The 22,676-nt window shown below is 41.4% G+C and overlaps 1 protein-coding gene across 2 annotated transcripts in view; it reads left to right on the plus strand.

The window, feature by feature from the left end:
* The window catches only part of KCTD5 (potassium channel tetramerization domain containing 5), a 53,996-nt gene extending 32,098 nt beyond the window's left edge, over positions 1-21,898 (plus strand). For both annotated transcript variants that reach the window (XM_089769355.1, XM_075899979.2), the window contains 2 exons: positions 7,504-7,629; positions 20,097-21,898. In XM_089769355.1, the coding sequence (XP_089625481.1) occupies positions 7,504-7,629; positions 20,097-20,126 (156 nt within the window). In that variant the 3' untranslated portion in view covers positions 20,127-21,898. The remainder of the gene's footprint in view (positions 1-7,503; positions 7,630-20,096) is intronic.
* The last annotated feature ends 778 nt before the right edge of the window (positions 21,899-22,676 follow it).

Genomic DNA, 22,676 nt, shown 5'->3' on the forward strand with positions numbered 1-22,676 from the left:
GCACGTAAATCGGAGGGAGACTTCTCTTAGAGGAGAATCCATTGATAGAGATTCTCTAAGCTGTAGTCAGAAAGAGAGGAGGGGAGAGGGCGAACCATGGGCCAGAGCAGACAAACAACCGCATACAAAGGAATCCAATGCATCAGGGAAGGGCACAAATAACCAGTGGCAAATTTTTAAAGTGCTTGTACACAAATGCTAGGAGTCTGACTAATAAGATGGGTGAACTAGAGTACCTCGTATTAAATGAGGAGATTGACATAATAGGCATCACTGAAACCTGCTGGAATGAGGAAAATCTGTGGGACACAATTATACCGGGATATAAAATATATCGAAAGGATAGAGCAGGCCGGGTGGGTGGCGGAGTGGCACTGTATGTGAAAGATAATGTAAAATCAAATGAAATAAAAATATTAAGTGAATCAACATGTTCAATAGAATCGCTATGGATAGTAATTCCTTGCTCCAATAATAAGAAATTAGCAGTAGGGATATATGACCGACCACCTGACCAGGACAGCGATACTGACATTGAAATGCTAAGGGAGATTAGAGAGGCTACCAAAATAAAGAACTCTATAATAATGGGGGATTTTAATTACCTCCCTATTGACTGGATACATGCCACCTCAGGAAGAGAAGCAGAGATAAAATTTCTCAATGTCTTAAATGACTGCTTCTTGGAGCAACTGGTGCAGGAACCCACAAGGGGAGAGGCAATTCTCGATTTAGTCCTGAGTGGAGCGCAGGATCAGGTCCAGGATATAACCGTTACAGGTCCACTTGGGAATAGTGACCATAATATAATAACATTCAACATTCCTGTGGTGGGAAGAACACCTCAGCAGTCCAGCACCCTGGCATTTAATTTCAAAAAGGGGAATTACACAAAAATGAGGAGGTTAGTTAAACAGAAATTAAAAGGCACAGAGACTAGAGCCAAATCCCTGAAAGCTGCATGGAATCTTTTTAAAGACACCATAATATAGAGGCCCAACTTAAATGTATACTCCAAATTAAAAAACATAGCAAGAGACCTAAAAAAGAGTCTCCGTGGCTTAACCACCATGGAAAAGAAGCAGTGAGGGACAAAAAGGTATCTTTTAAGAAGTAGAAGTCCAATCCTAGTGAGATAAATAGAAAAGAACATAAACACTGTCAAATCAAGTGTAAAAATGTAATAAGAAAAGCGAAAAAAGATTTTGAGGAACAGCTAGCCAAAAACTCAAAAAGAAATAACAAAATGTTTTTTAAGTACATTAGAAGCAGGAAGCCTGCTGAAAAACCTGTGGGTCCCCTAGACAATTGAGCTATAAAAGGAGCAATCAAGGACGATAAAGCCATTGCCGAGAAACTAAATGATTTCTTTGCTTCAGTCTTCACAGCTGAGGACGTTGGGGAGATTCCTGAATCTGCACCGTCCTTTGTGGGTGATGAATCTGAGGAACTGTCCCGGATAGAAGTGTCATTAGAGGAGGTTTTGGAACAAATAGAAAAACTTAATGTTAACAAATCTCCTGGACCGGATGGCATTCATCCAAGGGTTCTAAAAGAACTCAAATGGGAAATTGCTGAGCTATTATCTGTGGTTTGTAACCTATCCTTTAAATTGGCTTCCGTACCTAATGACTGGAAGGTAGCCAACGTGACACCAATATTTAAAAAGGGCTCTAGAGGCGATCCTGGCAATTACAGACCGGTAAGTCTAACTTCAGTACTGGGCAAATTAGTAGAAATAATAGTAAAGAATAAAATTGTGAAGCATGTAGAAGAACATAATTTGTTGGACAAAAGTCAACATGGTTTCTGTAAAGGGAAATCCTGTCTTACTAATCTGTTAAGAGTTCTTTGAAGGGGTTAACAAACATGCGGACAAGAGGGATCCAGTAGATATAGTATACCTGGATTTTCAGAAAGCCTTTGACAAGGTCCCTCCCCAAAGGCTCTTGTGTAAATTACATGGCCATGGGATAAGAGGGAAGGTCCTTTCTTGGATTGAGAACTGGTTAAAAGACAGGAAACAAAGGGTAGGAATAAATGGTAAATTTTCAGATTGGAGAGGGGTAACTAGTGGTGTACCCCAAGGGTCAGTCCTGGGACCAATCCTTTTCAACTTATTCATAAATGATCTGGAGAAAGGGTGAGGTAGTAAAGCAGTGAGGTAGTAAAGTTTGCAGATGATACCAAACTGTTTAGGATAGTCAGGACAGAAGCAGACTGCGAGGGACTCCAAGAAGATCTCACCAAACTGAGTGATTGGGCAACAAAACGGCAATTGAAATTTAATGTGGATAAGTGTAAAGTAATGCACATCAGGAAAAATAACCCCAACTATATGTACAGTATGATGGGGGCTAATTTGGCTATGACAAATCAGGAAAGAGATCTTGGAGTTATCGTGGACAGTTATCTGAGAACTTCCCCGCAGTGTGCAGCGGCGGTCAAAAAGGCAAATAGGATGCTAAGAATTATTAGGAAAGGGATAGAAAATAAGACCCAGAATATCTTACTGCCCCTGTATAAAACTATGGTATGCCCACATCTTGAATACTGTGTACAGGTGTGGTCTCCTCACCTCAAAAAAGATATTTTGGCCTTGGAAAGGGTTCAGAAAAGGGCAACTAAAATGATTAGGGGTTTGGAACGGGTCCCATATGAGGAGAGGTTAAAGAGACTGGGACTTTTCAGTTTAGAAAAGAGGAGACTGAGGGGGGATATGATAGAGATCTATAAAATCATGAGTGGTGTGGAGAGGGCCGATAAAGAAAAGTTATTTATTAGTTCCCTAAATAGAAGAACTAGAGGACACCAAATGAAATTAATGGGGAGCAGGTTTAAAACTAATAAAAGAAAGTTCTTCTTCACACAGCATGTAGTCAACCTGTGGAACTCCTTGCCAGAGGAGACTGTGAAGGCTAGGACTATAATAGAGTTTAAAGAGAAGGTAGATAATTTCGTGGAGGTTAGGTCCATAAAAGGCTATTAGCCAGGGGATAAAATGGTGTCCTTGGCCTCTGTCAGAGGCTGGAGAGGGATGGCAGGAGACAAATCGCTTGATCATTGTCTTCAGTCCACCCTCTCTGGGGCACCTGGTGCTGGCCACTGTCGGTAGACAGGATACTGGGCTAGATGGACCTTTGGTCTGACCCAGTACGGCCATTCTTATGTTCTTATAAAATTTCACCCCCTAATGAGTATCCCTGCAGCAAGTCCAACAAATTGATATTGAGCTACAGCTTATCTTTGAGACCCATCCAACCTTGATTTAAAGACATTGTGATGAGAAATTTACCAGGTCCCTTAGTAACCTTAACCAGTGGTTAATCAAAAACAAACTACAGATTGAACCTCTCTGGTCCCCGGAACACTCTGGCAACATCTGTGGTCCAGGGGTAAGGGGAGAGGAGGCGGGTGGCACACAGCGACACACCCTTGCACAAGGTTCACAACAGTGCCCAGGTTTCTAATGACCACATTGGCGGGGCCACCGAGGGCAGGTCCGGATCGTTTCCCTTTTGAAGGCAAGGGATACCAGTGCAAGGACATGGATGTTAGTAGGGTGGGAGAGGTGGGATTCCAGTGCAAAAGTGCAGATGTTAGCTGGGGAGGGGGACATCCAGCACAAGGACGTGGGATATCAGGGTGAGGACTCAATTTCATGTCTTTTGTAGGATCCTGGTCTCTGCCTGGGCTCCTGGACACAGGGGAAGATGCTGTTAATGCGCATGGCCTGCATTGCCAGCGCCAAGCATTCAAAACTCATAAGTCCTCTCTTCCCCCCTCCCCCCCCCAAGAGTGGCTTCTTGAAATCAGATAAAAAGATCCCCAAGTGTATTTTTATTTGGCATCTGGCATGTGAGGCCTTTGGCTGAACTCAGGGCACGTTTTCTAGCTTTTCTCCACAAACCATGAGCCCTAAAGTTTTTCTTTAAAACAACCCAAAAGGCTGGGATTCTCTTCCAGGCACCAACTAACAAGCATAATATACTCAAAACAATCACAGCTGATAGTGGTGCATGAGACATCAGGTGGTGAAGTTACCATATTGGCTTAAGTCTAATAATATGGCTGGGGCTTGCCGGGGGACTAACGATCAGGAGGCTTGTGATCACATCAGGAGAGTTGGCATCACTGAAATCTATTCAGTTTCACAAAATGAGTTAATAGTTTCACAGCTTACACCTATGGGCGGTATGGCTCTGCACATGCCTCACCCGGGCCACAGGGACGTGACGGCAGTGGCATGGAGCTAGCAGCAGGAAGCCACTCTAGCCTCACTGCACTTGTGGTGTCCCTGGTAGATTTTAAATCACCAGGGGGTGGCAAGCGGGACTGGGGGACACGTGTGGGGGAGGGAACGTGCAAGCCAGCAGGAGGGGCCAGGAGATGCATAGGGGAATGTGCCGTGAAGCTCCCTCCCCCCACCCCTGCCGAACCCAGCTAGAGACACGTGTCTGCTGGCCTACTAGGAGGATTTGAGGACTGGCACTGTCCTAAGGTACATTGAGTTTGAGACCCCTGGCCTAGAGTCACGAGATTCATCTGACTGAAAAGAGTTTATTAAAGGCTTGTACACCATACCGTCTTGTGAACTGGTCACTAATGTGAATGGAAGACTTTTCTAGCTCGTTCTGAATGGCTGAAAATTCAAGGTTCCCTACATTTTACTGTGTAATTTACTGTCAGTCTCTTAAACATTCTTGATATAAGTAAGGGAAAGATTCACTGTATTCATTGGGGAAAGCTGACGTTCCTGGAAATATAGCTGTTACATTCTCCAGGGATATGTTTTGAAGTAATTTCAAATGATTTGTTTTCTGTAACTTCATTAGCAGTGCCTTATTTTTAGCAGGCTTAGGGCATGTCTGGAATTGCTTTCACTTTCAAAAGAAGATGTGTAAATTCAGTGTGAATTTGCATATCTTCTTCTGATTGCTTTTTCAAAAGAGGTTCTTTTGAAAAAGAAAGTACCCTTGACATGGTTCTTTCGAGGGGAAAAAACCCCTTTTTTGAAAGAACCTTTCTTCCTAAAAAAAAATGAGGTTTACACGGTTCTTTCGAAAAGGGTTTTTTCCTCAAAAGAACTGCATCTAGACTACTTTCTTTTTTGAAAGAATCTTTCGAAAAAGTGATTGAAAGAAGATATGCAAATTTGTGCCAAATTTGAATATCTTCTTTTGAAAGGGAAAGCAAGTCTAGACATGCCGTTAATTTCTTTCATGCTCTGGTCAGCTGAAAGTCTAACCGCCTGTGCATACTTGAGGTGTGTGAAGGCAGCAGGAGTATGTGGTGGCGGAATGGTAACTGCCAAGCATTCCTGGCAAGTGACAGTTAAAAGAGGGTTCCTTTTGAAGCAGTGGTGAGTCCGTATCCTGTATCTTTGCTATTTAAATATAGGTGACCACCTGCAAACCATGTCCCAGCTACAAGATTTTGTGAGCCTGGGTTTTGTTTGTCTGGGTACTTACGCAGCCCCTTACGCGTGGTATCATAACTCTTGGATAGTTCTGTTCTGGTGTGCCATGTGGGCACAAGGAAGCTTCATTTTTGTACCATTAATTCTGTGTTGGGGCTGCTTTTAGCTCTGCTATCTCCTCTCTCTGCTTGTATGTGCAAATAGCCTAATTCCCAATGCCCTAGCCACATTTGAGCCCAAGAGTCCATTGCTATGTGTCTCAAACTGAAGGTAGAAGCATCTATCAGGTCCTTTTGAAATCTCTGTGGCTCCCCCAAGCAAATGGAAATAAGGTGGTGTTTGTATTTAGAATAGCTTTTTGGCTATTTCAAATGATGGTGAACAAGAAAGCTGAAATTCTGTTCCTGGACGTGTACCAGGAGCACTTCAGTAATGAATGGGAAATTGATCAGTGGTACTTTTATAGCTAAATTACTTCTGGCATATTAGGACTGAAAATAGATACTGCAAACTGGGAACAGAGACATCTATGTCCATAGGCACCAACTTCCAAAATTATTAGGGGGTACTGTACCCCATCTCTGCCCCCTCCCCAATTCCACTCCTTTCAAAAGGCCCCACTAGGGATGTAAGCAACTGGTCACTGAGTCAACTACTCAATAAGCATATGCTTATCAGATAGTCGAGTAGTTGCTTTTCTCCCCCCTCCGCTCCCACTGTCTCTATCAGAGAGAGGCAGCAAGGGGGGAAGAGAACAGAAGCTGGTGCAAGGGGGAGCCAGCTTAAAAGCACTATCTCTCGGGGGGGCAGAGGTGAAGCGGGGGACAAGGTGTGGCTCTAAATAGCTCCTGGCTGGGGACCTAACCCATTGTGGTTCTGCAGTTCTCCCCTCCCCTTATTGACTAGTCAATGGAAATTCCATTGACTGCTTGATTAGCTGATTACCTGCAATTTAATATCCCTAGCCCCCATGCTCTCTCCACCTCTTCCTGTCCAGTTCTATCACCTCCTCCCCCAATGTTGTGGAACAGCTGATCATGGTAGGCAGGAGGGACAGCGAGGTACTGATTCACACAGCCCGCTGGCTGGAAGGAGAGGGTAGAGCTGAAAGTGGACTGCCGGTAGATGCTTTTTCTCTGTGGAGCACCCATGGAGTCTACACCTGTATTTGGCAGTTTGACTGGATTTGGTGAAATGTATGACTGCATGGTATGGCTACAGCAGGTCTGTGCACCAGACAGCTTTGCTGCTCTTGTCTATCAACAGTAGCTGCTTAATGGCCCCACATGTCAATTTGTCTGTAATTTAGAAATATACTTTATAAAAACAACTCCTGCATCTGATTTGATTTGGCCACTGGTTAAGGGTTGCTGAGTAAATATTTTCACCTTTGATGGTTGCCTAGACTACACTTTGAGGTAAATTGCCCTTGTTCAATTTTAAGGCTTCTAGCAATTTGTAAATAAACAGCATTTCTTATCAAGCATGTAATTTCCACTTGTAATACTACATTATCCAACTTCCCTGTAACAATGCATATAGATTTGGAAAGTTGGTTCTAGAATCTCACCATTTTGTTTGTCTTGTTTTTCAGTCAAATGCTAACATTTGCCTCCTGCTCTAAATATCTATGTACATTCCCAGTCAAAGAATAGAGTCATGCTATGAGCAAAATAGCACATCACACTCTGGGCAAAGGGCTCTCTGCATGCAGCTCCTTGCTTGTCTACGTTCCACCCAAACTGGCACCCCACATGCAAAGTTTTTAAACTAACTTTTGGAGGAAAGATGGGAGGGTTGTCCGAAGTGCAATGGGAACAGGCAGTTTTTCCCCATTGACTGCGTCTGTAAGATTTTTACCTAGGGTACTATTGGTAATACCATCCTTATGCTGGTCCACTCAGACTTTTAAATGGAACAGCTACATTAATCCTGACATCATAAGTTGGCATCTATTTGCATTAACATGCGAGCTCATGCTCCAAAGACAGCCAACACCTTCAGGAGTATTAAAACCAAAGCTGAGGAAAAGTGATGCCAAGTTTTGTGCAGAAATATCCCTAAGCCTTTCTCTTCTCTTTCAGTTGGTCAGTATTGGTTCTTCCTATAACTATGGAAATGAAGATCAGGCTGAATTTCTATGTGTTGTCTCGAAAGAGCTGCATAATACCCCCTATGGTACAACTAGCGAGCCCAGTGAAAAAGCAAAGGTAAGTTACTGGGCACGGGAGGGAGGAAGTGAAAGATGTCAGCCAAAGCAATTAATAGCAATAATAACAATAACAACTAGATAGTCTTCCTAAGATTGAAGGAAGGTGTAATTTACTTGCCATCTCTCCTCAAGGTTGGTAATGGTTCCCTTTTTATTGAGCAAGATAATATAAACTGTACCAGTTCAAGTAACACTTATTGTCATGACTCTCGCATATTACAAAACAAGAACTTTAAAAGTAGGACATAGAATTCTCCATGCGTCTCCTTTTGAAATATGCATATTTGGGTTATCGGACAATAGGTAGACTTTGATTCTTCTGCCAGTACAAATGATGGATGTGTTCCATGCTTATCTGAGTCAGGGTACAGACGTCTCACAACCAGGAATGTGAATGACATGTTCTCTCTGAAAGATTTTGTCACGTGCAATAAGCAATAAAAGTCTTCCTATTAGATGAAGTTCCTTGCTTGCAATGTGTTAAGCTAGCTTTCAGGGTTCCATCTAATTCTTGCTCTTCTGCATAACTGAATTGACAGAGATGACATAATAGGCATGAGATCTTGTTGGTGTAGTCTCTGGACTTTCAGGGGTAATAGCTTGGAAAGAGAGCATGTAACATGAATCGTAGTGAGCCCTGACCAAATGGAGAATGAATTGCACTGTTCCTCTCCTCAGTGTGCACCGTACTTTTTATACCGTGCTAGTATCTTTGGGTATGTCTACACTACCCCGCTAGTTCGAACTAGCGGGGTAATGTATGCATACCGAACGTGCTAATGAAGCCCGGGATTTGAATTTCCCGGGCTTCATTAGCATAAAGCCGGCTCCGCCATTTTTAAAAGCCGGCTAGTGCGAACCCCGTGCCGCGCGGCTACACGCAGCACGGGCTAGATAGTTCGAACTACGTAGCCATTCCGATCTATCTGTACACCTCGTTCCACGTTCGGTATGCATACATTACCCCGCTAGTTCGAACTAGCGGGGTAGTGTAGACATACCCTCTGTGTGGAGACGGCTAAACTACAGTTGGTTAGTAAAACTATTCGTCTTTATAAAAAATTTGCCACTCACTTATTTTTATTGTTTTAAATTGAAAACAACCAGTAAATCACTTAGCACAACTTTACAAGAGTGAACTATAGAAAATAAACACTGGAAAAAGGCCCTCCCATAAGGCTGACTGGAACCTCCAATGGCAGTTGTATCCTGCTCACATCATTTATTGTCAACTGCAGTTGACTGTGGGTTGCTACTGCCTTTTGTGCCATTCCCAGCTCATTTCCTGGTTGCACACAGCAGCAGTTTGGAAAGCAGCTTTTTTTGTTTGTGGCTACTCACACTTAGCATGTTGGGTACAAGTAATGAGATTTATTTCATAAAGCTTTTGAGTATTTTAAAACTTGGTAATTTCACTAGCAATGAAACACATTTTTGCTGACCTGTATTTTGAAGCAATTGAGATAAATATATTTTAAACCCTCTAAGCAGTTGTTGTAGACCAAAATAAGATGTGAACATGTAAAACTATAGAATCCTACGTATGGATTACTCCCCTGGAATGCATGTACCTTATAAGCCCACTGCTTTCTCCTCTTTAAAACCTAATTTTGCAATGGTGCTTGTAAGAAACTGAAAAGCTGATCAGTTTGATGTCAGTGTGGTATTTAAGCTGTGTGTGTGTGTGTGTGTGTGTGTGTGTGTGTGTACGCGCATTTGTGAGTGTATTTGAATTGCATCCCTTATCCTCATCATTTGCTTGTTTTAGTTTGTAATATCTTTAGGGCTGGGATGAGTGTACCACTAAGATGGAAAAAAAAAAAAAAGCAAAAACTGAAATTACTAATCACAATGCATATCTTTACAAGGAACTTCAGTGACTCTTCTGGAGCCATGTGCTTCTGAAGAGTTGGACTGGATGCTAGGTCAATGGAAAATGTGAAGACTGCCAAACCAAACAGTATTGGGATCTTAAAAGGAGGGTCTAGTCCAGAACAAGTACAGTGCAGCTCTTGGTCAATCAAACATTTGAGAGGTGCCAGCATTTATACTCTCTGCAGTGAAATTCACAGTCTGGTAGATGGACTCTGAAGAAGTTGCTGTGTCTCAAATGCTCATCCAGAGTCTTGATGCACAGAAGAGAGTCCTGTACTAGAAAGAATAAACGTAAGTAGCAAGTGAGTTAGTTAAAACCAAGAGCAAGCATAGTCCTACAGTGTGGCTGAAAATATGCAGTTGGAAGCGCTCTCTGATACCAAGTGAAGTAATTTTGAAGGGCAGATGAGTAAAAGAATTCCCAGAAATTAGAGTTTGTTCCACTGAGTATTGACCAGAGGGGGAGATGAAGGATTAGTATTTGAGAGGGGGAAGTTGTCTGGAGTATGCTTGGGCTAACCTCAAAATGCAGAAAAGTCTGGATATGGGAAGCATAACTACCTGTTGGTGCAACTGTTGGACAGGAGTGTTCTTAATGAAAGGGTATGTCAGGGAGGAAGATGGGAGCAGTGGGATATAGAGATTTTAGAGGTGTGCAAGAGGTGAGCTTTATGAAGTTGAATTTAACATATATGCTGTACTGGTAACAGGGTGTGGAGGGGAAGGTTGTTTTTTTGTTTTTTGGTTTTTTTTAAAAGAATCCTTTGGGTTTAGAAGGTACTAGCATGTTGAGTCAGGGCTATTTCTTGGTGTCTCGTTTTTTAATTGCCTTAGATCCACAATCTGCTAAATTGTCTGATTTAACGCTCATCAGCATGTTATTCCTTTGAATACATTTTATTCCTTGGAATTACATATTGACTAATGTGTAGTTGGCTCTGGTTCATGCTGCTAAGAAGGGGAAAGCAGAAGAACCCTTGTGTGTCACCATCTAAAAGAACTTCTATCAGTACAGAGATGAAAGGACCATTGAAGTTAATTCTGCATTACCCTCCAGATTATCATAATCTTTATTAATAGTGATGGATTTATAAACCAGGAAAAAAGCATGTGTTGGGAGCAATCTTATCTGCTCTGGCTTCTCCAGTTTGTTTTTCTTTTCTGAAAGTTTTTTATCAAATATTCTCTTCATGGAGGACACAGTTTGCCTAAATAAGCGAGAACAAGACACAGTAGCAACTAAAACTTCAGGTGCCATAAGCTTCCCCCATTACAGGTATTCTGCAATACTGATTTTCTCCAAAAGCAACATGCTAATAATACTGACACTCTGCTAAATTGTCTGATGAGGGTATTTATCACATCCACCTTGTGTCTCTAATATCCTGGGATGAACAAAAAAGACATTCCCACTGCATAGGCACAACCAAAACAGTCTTCCTACCGGCTTGCCCAAAAGTGGAGCGTCTTGTGGGTTTGGAGGAAGCAATGCCGTTCTCTGAGTCCTACTGTTCCTACCTGGGATGCACACGTGCCTTCTAATGTAGGTGGGGGGAATAATCTAACCCTATGGAGCCAATGACTTACTTAAAGCTGTTCTAGTGGCCGTCATTGGTAAGACAGGGCACAACAGCACCTCTGAAGGACAGAGCTCTCCCTTCCCAAATCATTGGTTTTGCTGCCTATTTTGAGCCACTCTTAGGAGGGGATGGCCCAGTGTTCCCCCGATGTCTGACTCCAAAGCTAAGTTTCAAAGGGATAAGATCCACAGACACATGGAGCCAGTTGCAGAGGTCACAAGTTTCAGGTACCATATGCAGCATCGTTACAAGAGTGCCCCTTCATTGTGTCAAGAGAAGGCAGAACTGAATAATGGCACCATTAGCAGTAATTTGCTGATACCTGAGACAGTTGGGAAAACTAGTTTTCCTGCTATTTATAATGTTCTTGCTTTTAAATTGTCTAGTTCCTTACTGTTTTATGAAGAATGGCGCTCGAGTAAAATAGCCTCACGTACCTCAAGTGTAAGTGGAATGTACTTTGCCTTGGCTCTGACTCACTTGCAATCTTTTCTTTTCCCTCCCTTTCTTTACACTTGCTGCATGCCATGCAGAGCGAGGATGAAGAGACGGATTACGATATGAATGACTCAGATTAAGTGTAAATGTCATGGTGAGCATTAGCTGCCCTAGGACTTCACCTACATGCTTTCCTCTGCCCCCCTACCACCTATCCCTCACTAGTATCTTCCTCTAGCTAGTCCTCCTAGTGGTGTGTTTGTTCTGTAGTTATACTTGCCTTTATTCCCAGCGTCAGTTGAAAATCACAGTGATAGAAATGGTAATAGATTTTATATTATGACCTGTTGCACAGATAATAGCAGCATGACAAGACCTGTACTGGCTCTTATGCCTTTTTACATAAGTAACACTGCCATTATCAGTCCTTTCAAAGCTGTTTTGAGAGAGGGGAAATGCTCAGTTTATACAGATTCTAGGAGAAAACATTCTAGGCAGAAATTGTTGGGTTTTGGTCACATGGCCTATTTTTTCTCTTGTCAAAATCTTTAGTTTTAATGTCTAATTTGGTAACCTAGTAAGAGGTTTGTTCCTCACAAGTATGTTAGCCAAGGATGGTCCTATTTAAGCATAATATATGGAGTCAGCAGGCCTGCATTCTTTTTTCCACTTTGTCCCAGTCTTGTATGAAAGTAGGCAAGTCTCTTAACTTCTGTGCTCCAGTTTCCACAGGTCTAAAATGGGAAATAACCTCACTGGGGAGAGGCCAAATCCTATTTTACTATGTGTAAAGTCCTTTGAGGTCACTAAATGGACAGTGCTATCAAAATTCAAATTAGGATGGTTAATTACCAAGGAGTGACCTTATAGTGGTTGAAGCAGTGCATGGAGAAGTTGTAATGTTTTTGTTGACAGTCATTTCTGTTATAAGTCTGCTGCTATTTGCTGCTCATCAGGACTACAGTACTGCAAAGCTCAGGTAAAGACACTGGAATGTGATGGTATGCAGCAGCTTACAGGATCATACTCCAAATCTTTTTTTACCTGTACATTTTGGAAAGGCAGTCTTTTCCCAAATAACTTTAGTGCTGCTTGCATGTGCGTTGAAAAAGTTAAATTTCTCTTGAAGTAATAAAATGTTTGAAAACTGAGCATGAAAAACGTGGCCTACTTGTCCAAAATCTAAACTTTCACTTAAAAATTAAATTAGTTCTTATGGTCAATATGAAACTTCCATGTATCACATGAGCATAAACCTAGGGACTCTGTACAAACAAGTAGCTCATAGTTTCCCCAAGCGGCAGAGTGACTACTGACTTGCTTTGTCAGTTCTTACTCCCATTCAGAATCCTGCAGGCTGCAGTGAAAATAAAAACCAGATACATTTTACTTCCCAGCAATGGTTAGGTACAAGAGGGGTTCACATGTGTGGTCAGCTACTAGCCAGAAGCTGGTATGAAAATGAAGCCACTGAGCAGAATCCAGGGGGACAGCACTCTTATCCCACCACCCTCCTCTAGCCAAGTAGCTTGGTGTGAGGGGAGCAGTTGTGTTCTTGCCAGGTTGTTGCCCTGGAAAAGTTTTTTCTCCCCTCCCCCAGTACCCCACATCTCATAAAGGGCTGTGGACTTAATTCTCTGGGTAAGGGCCAGATTATAAAATTTCCGTACCTTTTCATGAGGGGATATGGGATGTGGTAGGGCAAATAAACGTTACGGGGGAAAGAGTGAGAATTAATGGGATAACTCAGAAAATGAAGTACAGTCTGTGCACATAAAATATGAGAATCAGATTTGTGGGGTATATGAAACAAACGAAACCAAAATGTACAGGACAGGAGGAAGAGAAAGAAGGTGAGGAGATGGGGAATGAGAGAAGGCAAAGAGGAAATATGACCAGGAAAGAGGAAGAGAAGTAAAGTCATCAGGGGAAATGTCTACCCACACGCAAGAAAGGGGGAGGAAGGGGTAGTAACTTTCCCATTAAATGAGATCTATCTGACATAGAATTAAGTTATGCTGAAGTGTTGTGCAACACAATAGCTCAAGTTTCCTTTGGGATGTAATACTTCTGGGTTTGGGTTTAGAATGCAGGAGCTGCTTGTTAGTCTGACTAGATTATTTGGTGGTCCTTTCTTGCCTTAATTCTAGGATTCAGCAGATGCAAACTAAACTTGGATGACTCTGCTTAAAACTGATATGAGTGTTTGCCTATGCAGTTTTAAACCTGATTAGTTAATCGCTTCAGCACCACATCTTTAGATGAATTGATGTAACTTCTGTGTCTAGCCAAACCTACTGGAGTACATCAAATATTTTATTCAACTGATTGTTTTCTTTGTGGTATTCAGTCGTGGCGGTCACATTCTGTTTGGTGACTATCAATGGAATGTATTGAATAATATAGCCAATTTTCCTGCCACTTGAGCAGCCCAAGTAGTAAGATGTAAGCTTTTAAAGTTTGCTAGTTAACTTGATTGTATTCTGCTCAGAGTAGGGAATGCCCTCTTCTGTCTTTCAGAAAACACCATACATGGGTGCTATTGCAGTGTATAGATCATACATGTTGATATACTGTAACTGTAATAGTATCATACTTTAGTTGCATGGGGCATGGTAGCACGTGTATTTTCACCATGGCAAATCCCTTAACTAGCAGTTGTCAAGTACATTTTAAAGGCCTGACTTGTATGCCCTGAATTCATTTGTGTTTTCCATGCAGTTTTATAATGCTTTTCACCACCTGTGCTTCCAGTTAGTTAATTTTCTTTGAGGAAATATGTATTAAAAGCAAATGCTACATATTTTGAAACTTGTCATAATCCCTCTAGAAGACCTTTCATATAGCACCACTAGCTGTGGTCTTGTGTGCGCTCAAACCAAAACAGGAACAGGATACAGAGTGACGAGGAAGCCTGCAATCACCAGGGGTGGCAGGAATCCCTGTTGGTGAGCCAACAGATGACCTTTTCTCTTCAAGGGTTTGTCTATTCTGCAGCAGATTGAGATTAAGGGGCTGTTCACATGCAGTGTAGGTCTTTGAGTTTCTCTCCAGAGTCCTGGGCTCCATAAGCCTAAGTCAGCTGGCACAGGCCAGCCATAGATTTTTAACTGCAGCATAGACAGGCCCTACATCATTCCTCAACCAAGACCTCGGCTGCAGTGCTCATGAGCAGTCTGCTTCTGAAGTTATCTTTTGTACGTGGGATCCTAGAATTGAGGGGTCTCACTGACTGTAAATCCTTGAAGATCACAAAGCATTTTAGACCTCAGAAAAGCCCATGTCCTAATTGGCTGTAATGAATGTGAAAGTCTTATCCATTGTTGGCTGGTTTTGAAACTTGAAAAGTTAGTTGAAAAGTTGCAATATGAAATTAATCCGTAAGTTTAATCATCAAGTTTTTTGGTATATTAATTAATGTGGAGTTTCAGGGTCCTGTTAAGCAGCTGCTGTGTTCTACGCTGCAGGTATGGAGAGAGAGGTGTTTTTGTATGTATAGCAAAGGGCTATGAATTTTTTGATAGTAGCACCTTCCCTCCCAATTTAAGATGTTCATGGTTTTAACATTCTGTTCTGCTGCAAGTACTAGATAGAGAAATTCTGCATGAGACGCCAATGGCTGCCTGTGCTGGGGAGTGTGCCTGGCCTGACACATTTTCTTTGCATGGTTGGACCAGAAAACCTTTCCAGCACCATGCAGTAAGCTACATGCCAAAAGAGTAAAGTGTCAGGTGGTGCTAATTTTGCTGACTAGCATAAGAGTGCTCTGTACTTGTTGCTAGCACGTTCAGAGCTGACTCAGACTTGCTTAGTTTGACTATCATCGAGTTTCCCTGTGGTCCTGTTTACTTTAATAACTGCGCTCCTCATTGCTGTTCACACATACATTTAAGTTGGGCCTCTATTATGGTGTCTTTAAAAAGTTTCCATGCAGCTTGCAGGTATTTGGCTCTAGTCACTGTGCCTTTTAATTTCTGTTTAACTAACCTCCTCATTTTTGTGTAATTCCCCTTTTTGAAATTAAATGCCAGAGTGCTGGACTGCTGAGGTGTTCTTCCCACCACAGGAATGTTAAATGTTGTTATATTGTGGTCACTATTCCCAAGCGGTCCTGTAACGGTTATCTCCTGGACCTGATCCTGCGCTCCACTCAGGACTAAATCGAGAATTGCCTCTCCCCTTGTGGGTTCCTGAACCAGCTGCTCCAAGAAGCAGTCATTTAAGCCATTGAGAAATTTTATCTCCGCTTCTCTTCCTGAGGTGGCATGTATCCAGTCAATATGGGGATAATTAAAATCCCCCATTATTATAGAGTTCTTTATTTTGGTAGCCTCTCTAATCTCCCTCAGCATTTCAATGTCAGTATCGCTGTCCTGGTCAGGTGGTCGGTCATATATCCCTACTGCTAATTTCTTATTATTGGAGCAAGGAATTACTATCCATAGCGATTCTATTGAACATGTTGATTCACTTAATATTTTTATTTCATTTGATTCTACCTTATCTTTCACATACAGTGCCACTCTGCCACCCACCCGGCCTGCTCTATCCTTTCGATATATTTTATATCCCGGTATAATTGTGTCCCACAGATTTTCCTCGTTCCACCAGGTTTCAGTGATGCCTATTATGTCAATCTCCTCCTTTAGTACGAGGTACTCTAGTTCATCCATCTTATTAGTCAGACTCCTAGCATTTGTGTAGAAGCACTTTAAAAATTTGCCACTGCTTATTTTTTCTGCCCTTCCCTGATGCATTGGATTCCTTTATATGCGGTTGTTTGTCTGCTCTGGCCCATGGTTTGTCCTCTCCCCTCCTCTCTTTCTGACTGCAGCTTAAAGAATCTCTATCAATGGATTCTCCTCTAAGAGAAGTCTCCCTCCGATTTACGTGCATCTCCGCACCAATCGGCTTTCCCCCATCTCTTAGTTTAAAAACTGCTCTACGGCCTTTTTAATGTTTAGTGCCAGCAGTCTGGTTCCACCCTGGTTTAGGTGGAGCCCATCCTTCCTGTATAAGCTCCCCCTCTCCCAAAAGTGTCCCCAGTTCCTAATAAATCCAAACCCCTCTTCCCTACATCATCGTCTCATCCACGCATTGAGACTCTGAAGCTCTGCCTGCCTACCTGGTCCTGCGCGTGGAACTGGTAGCATTTCCGAGAATGCCACATACTATCAATTGTCTGTCTTTCACTTCTCAGCGCATAACAGTAATGGGCAGGGGAGTATGCAGAAGAGTAAACTTCCCAAAGTGTCCCATCCCACCAAAAGAAAGGTTTGCATATGGACTGACTCTTCACAGACCCAAGAGAAACTGTGTAAACCAATATGTTGCATGAAAAACTATTAAATATCATTGATCAAACACATAGTGTGTGCATGTAAAAAAAAAATTAACTTAATAAGTCAAGCTAATAGGTTTCATGTGTTAGTACACCCTAACAAACAATTCCATGGAATCAGTCTGGCTGTTGGTATTTATCATATAAGTAATACTGGGGATTACTTTAGGGGATCAGAGCAAATACTGTATGATTAATGGATCAGCCTACTCTGTATGGGAGTTGATGTAGCCCATGCAAGTTTTGGTACTTCTGATCTGCGCAAACAGCTTGTTTTTTTTCATTCTGTAACCATATCCTTGCCAAGGTTTCCTTGGTGATTCTTGAGTTGCTTATGCACAGAACTGGCTGGATAACCATTCGCAGAGAGCAGTTGTCAGTGGTTCACAGTCATGCTGGAAGGGCATAATGAGTAGGGTTCTGCAGGGATCAGTTCTGGGACCAGTTCTGTTCAGTGTCTTCATCAGTGATTTAGATCAATGTTTCCCAATTGTATTTGGCCACGGAACCCTTTTAAACTCGAAATAATTTTGCGGAACCCCTAATAACAGTCTTATATATGGAGCTGAAAAAGTAGGCCACAAATAATTAAGGATAATAATAAACAAATGCTAAACAAGGTCATGAGATCAACATTTAGTTAAATTGCACGTATTTGTACACATTAAAAGTGATTTTTGTTTTAAAACAATTTTTTTAAACCATAAAATGTTGTTGTAATGGAATTTTCTCACGGAACCCTTATTTTCACTTCGTGGAACTTGGGGGTTCTGCGGCTCACCACTTGGGAAACACTGATTTAGATAAATGGCAAAGAGTACTCTTAAAAAGTTAGCAGATGATACCAAGCTCGGAGGAGTTGCAAGTGCTTTGGAGGAGAGGTTCATAATTCAAAATGATCTGGAAAAATGGTCTGATGAAATTCAATAATAACAAATGCAAAATACCCCATTTAGGAAGAACAATCCATTACTCACATACAAAATGGGAAGAGACTATCTAGGAAGGAGTACTGTGGAAAAGGATTTGGGGGGTCATAGTTGTCTGCAACGTAAATATGAGTGTAACATTGCCCCCCCAAAAAAGACAAACATCTTTCTGGGATGCATTTGCGGGACTGTTGTAAGATGGACACAAGAAGTGCTCTACTCTGCATTGATTAGACTTCAGTTGGAATATTGTGTCCAATTCTGGACACTGCATTTCAGGAAAGATGTGGAGAACTTGAAGAAAGTCCAGAGAAGAGCAACAAAAATAATTAAAGGTCTAGAAAACATGACTGATGAGGGAAGACTGAAAAATGGGTTTAATCTGGAAAAGAGGTGTTAAAAGGAGGAGGGAGAGAAATTGTTCTCCTTGGCCTCTGATGACAGGACAAGAAGCCAATGGGTTTACATTGCAGCAAAGGAGGTGTAGGTTGGACATTAGGAAAAACTTCCAGTGTTTAACCACCCTGATTGCCTAGGGAGGTTGTGGAACCTCCATCATTAGAGATTTTTAAGAGCAGGTTAGACAAACACCTGTTGGGGATGGTCTAGATGGTGTTTGGTCCTGCCACGAGTGCAGGGGACTGGACTAGATGACCTCCTGAGGCCCCTTCCAGTCCTGTGATTCTATGTTACTACTCTAAGACTAAGTCTGTACTCAGAACATTAAAGCACTTTCACAAGGGGAGTAGCTAACAGCACTGGGAACCTGTTTACACTATGCTTTACCAGTGCTGTTCCCTGCTGCACTCAGGTTGGTGTTTTTCACACCCAAGAGAGAAAGTTACAGTGTAGTAACTTGCCAGTTTAGACAAGTCCTTATTTATGACCTGTGTCGCTAAAACAAGGAAAAGCACAGGAGAAATATAAGACTGTTTCACTAGGAGGATGGTAAAGTACTTGAATGGGCTGCCTAGGGAGGTGGTAGAATCTCCATCTCTAGAGGTTTTAAGTTGGAGCTTGACAAAGCCCATCACAGCATGATCCTTTTTGGACCTTATTGTGTGACTGAGAATTTCAGCCTGTTTGCACAATAATCAACCAGCCACAAGGGTTTTGCTGTGCAGCTATTTGGCTGTGTTTTCCCCCTCTCACCTTTTGTGTTACTCCCCCAATCCTCTCCCACCCCCAAACTCCCTCTTGTACCCCCACCCCATACCCTCTTCTGCTGCCAGACTCCCTTCCAGACCCTTCCCTCCTCACCCCCTCCTGTACCCCAACTCCACCCAGATCACCCCCATCCCTATCCCACTTACTGGCAGCCCTGTCCTGCACGCTGAAGCCCTCATTTTTGTTCCCACCCTAGAGTCTAAGGGAGGTCCCCCAAATCCACTAACCCTGGAACCCCAGAAAAGTAAATCTGGCCTATGGGAAGCCCTGGACCTCAGTCTTCCCTGTCCTTTCCCCTCGCCCCATGGGGCTGGAATGCCAGAAGAGTGAGGTCTCTCAGTTGGGAGCCACATCAGTGAGGGTTGGGGGTTTTTGGAGGAGTTTTTTTGCTTCTTACTTGTGTGGTCCCCAAATGATTTTTCTGTGGGTCAGTGGCCCCTGATCCAAAAAAGGTTCCCTATCCCTGCCATAAATAAAGAAAACAGTGAAACCTTTTGTGTTGGACATAATTAATATTTTACTTTATTTAAAATGAGGTTTGATAAACTAACCTGAGAAAGTGAAAAGGGTTCATCTGTTTAATAACTTAAATTAAACCGTTCTCCCCAGCTGCAGCACTAGCAAAATGGCTCAGGCGTAATTATGTAATTAACGGTGAGTTTCCATAAGCAACTGGTAGTCCACAGGGTGCTCCGTGGAGAGAGCTCCTCCCGCCTTCCCTGGAGAGAAGCACGGCCCGGGGCAGGAGGGTTAAATCTTGGCATGCCACTTCAGACAGGTTGCCAACCTCTGTGGTATATAATCAGCAGTAACTGAGATTTAAGAGTGCAAGCTTACCAAAACTGGATATTAGCAATCAAGTTAAATGCTCTGTCTTTCCTCTTATTAGTCTGATTCAAATACACTAATGGTGATTGTTCAGCTGTACTAATGATATTTAGTAAGTGACATGCAGCTTATTCTCTGTTTCTGTTTTAAGGCATCAGCTTCGGGAAAGTCTGTAAGCCAGCCCTTCAGGCTTTTTATTACCTGTTTGAAATACAGTGACTTCTTTTGCTCTCTACCCTGCAGGCTTTAGGTATGGTATTGGGAAACTTTTGTTATGTGTAATTTTTTCTCTCTCTCTCTCTTTCAGATTTTGCAAGAGCGAGGTTCCAGGATGTGAAGACTATATTGACTACTGAAGAATATTTCTTTTATTCCAAGATGCAATGAATTGTCGTATTGAAGAGGCTTGGCTATGAGAGCAAGAAATCTGCTTTAGATAATTTTCTATTGATCTGGGTTGAACCATTTTTGCCTATAAGCTGGTATAGACTGAATTTGCTGGCTGAAAACATTGCAAGATTATTGAATGGGAATAGATGATGAGAGAGAGTGTTAAGTTTAGTTCCAGTGCATGGTTGTACTCTCTCGTGGGCTGAATTACATTGGTCACATAGAAAGAAACAATCATGCACTCCTATTTTCCTCTAAAACATGTAGCACTCACACCTGGTGCTGGATGACCCAATGTTGATCAGTTTGAAATGATTTTGGTATTAATAATTGTAAACAGTTAAAGGACACTGTACTTGGTGCTACATATCTATTACAGCCCATAAATGCAAATATTTGGGCCTACATAGTTGGTTTTGGAATCAATGGCAGCCCCAGCTTACTATCTTATACTGAACATTCCTTATGGCTCTGACACATTTTCTGTTGGGTAAGAAAGGTAGGAGATAACGTGAAATGACCTTGTAAAAAGTCTTCCCACCCCCGCCCCTGAGAAAAGTTTCCCATAAATAATGGGAGTAACAATACTGACTGAGCTGATGGCTTATATCAATAGTCAAGGAGAAGAATAAACTTGGAGAAAATCTTTTTTTTTTTTTTCTGTCAAAATAACTTCCTCCTTCAAAAGTTAGATTCTAGTCTTAGCCAAATGTTTGAAAGGAAAATCAGAATTTCTTAAATTAATGTCACAGCTGAACCTCTTGTGTCTTTTGAAATGTTTGTTACTAACCAAGTGTTTAGCTGTACATTTTAGAAATGCCTACAAGTGTCAAGAAATGCCCAATTTAAAAATATGAATTAATTACTTTGAATAATTCAGGATGTTTACAGTTCCTCTCTCTACATTGTTTCAACTATGCAGTTCTTTGTGATGTTTCTAAGAATGCTGCCTGAAAACATTTTCACACAGCTGCATTAGGACAGGCCTGTGGTAAATGTTAGCACACAAGACTGGAGCTATTTAGTGCATTGTGTTTTAAACAAAACTAGAAGCACGACTCTTTTTTTTTTTTTAACAGATTTAACGCAATTGTGTAGAACTCTCAATTTTTGCAGCTTTGTGGAGCAGCGGTTGAGAGTTTAAAGAAAATTGTCAAAAATGGTCTGGAATTCTAAAAGCATTTTAAACTTTCATTCAGTAATTTCAGAATTTTTGCACATGCCGTATCTTCTACCAGTGAAATGTGTAATCTGCCACATGAAAACCAGTTTCTCAAGCATCTTGGATCTACCTGTGTTTTATATCACTTATTGGACATTGATAGGTGGGTGTAAACAATTTGTAAAACCATTTCAACAAAGCAGGTTATGCAGTGGGCTAAATGTTTTGCCCATGCATCTAATGCTTGAAAGGGTTTGTAATGCATTTTGCTACTTGGATGCGGTCTGCACAGAAAACTTCTGGCCTCTTCACAAGACCAAGTTAATATGTTTGTCTTTTTTTAAGATGTTAGGACCTAACTGAATTTACTAAAATGTAACTATTCTATAGGGGGAAATGTTTATACTTTTATACTTTTTTTTAGGCATGCATATTTTATCATCCCAAAGTTAATGCCTAATTTTCCCCTAAATAGTAACAGATAATCTTGTGTATCTAAAGATAAGCATAGCTGTTGTTTGTCTTAATGCATATTAAAGCATTTCCTTTGCTGAAAAGCTCACTGTGTTTAAACAGCTTGATATGACTCGTGTTCTTCAGGTTCCATTTCTCATGGAATTCCAGCCTTTAAGGCTTCCTATTTTCCTGCTGTGCTCTACAGAGTAAATTCAGCATTGAACTAAATGGCTTTTAATGCCTTATAATTAAAAATATATATAGATATCATTCCAAAGTCTGCAATTTTGTGTTGTCTTTTGTTATTAAACAAAAGAAGGCAGAAGATTTAATTTTTGTATCTGAAATACTTAAGGATTGCAGACATAAAACATGAGTAAAAAAACTAAGCAAATGGAAACAATCTGGAGGATATATATATAAAGGGTCACTTTTAGGAGTGACATTTTTAGTGGAATGCTTTATGGTTCAGTAAATTTGCTTTTTCTAATAGGACTTTCTGCACCCATGGCTTGCATTGTCCCTTGCAATTGCAAAAAATATTTTGATGAAGTTTGAATCATTAACATGTCGTACTTTGTCTGATACCTCACTGAGCTATTGTCTGTCTCCCACTTGAGCCAAAAGAAAAAAAGAGGGAAATACCTGGCAAATGATTTTGCAAGCTACTATAGCACGCTTCATCAATTAATCTTCTGATCTTGCTGTTACCCTTAGTAATTTCATATTTCTGTAACATCTGAGACATTTACTTAGGTGCATGTGTAGTAGAACCTCAGAGTTAAGAAAATCTTGGGATTGAAGGTTGTTCAGAACTCTGAAAAAAACATAATTGTGGTTCTTTCAAAAGTTTACAACAGAAGATGACTTAATACAGCT

Source organism: Pelodiscus sinensis, chromosome 15 (assembly GCF_052426305.1).
Source record: "Pelodiscus sinensis isolate ZL-2025 chromosome 15, ASM5242630v1, whole genome shotgun sequence".
NCBI lineage: Eukaryota > Metazoa > Chordata > Testudines > Trionychidae > Pelodiscus > Pelodiscus sinensis.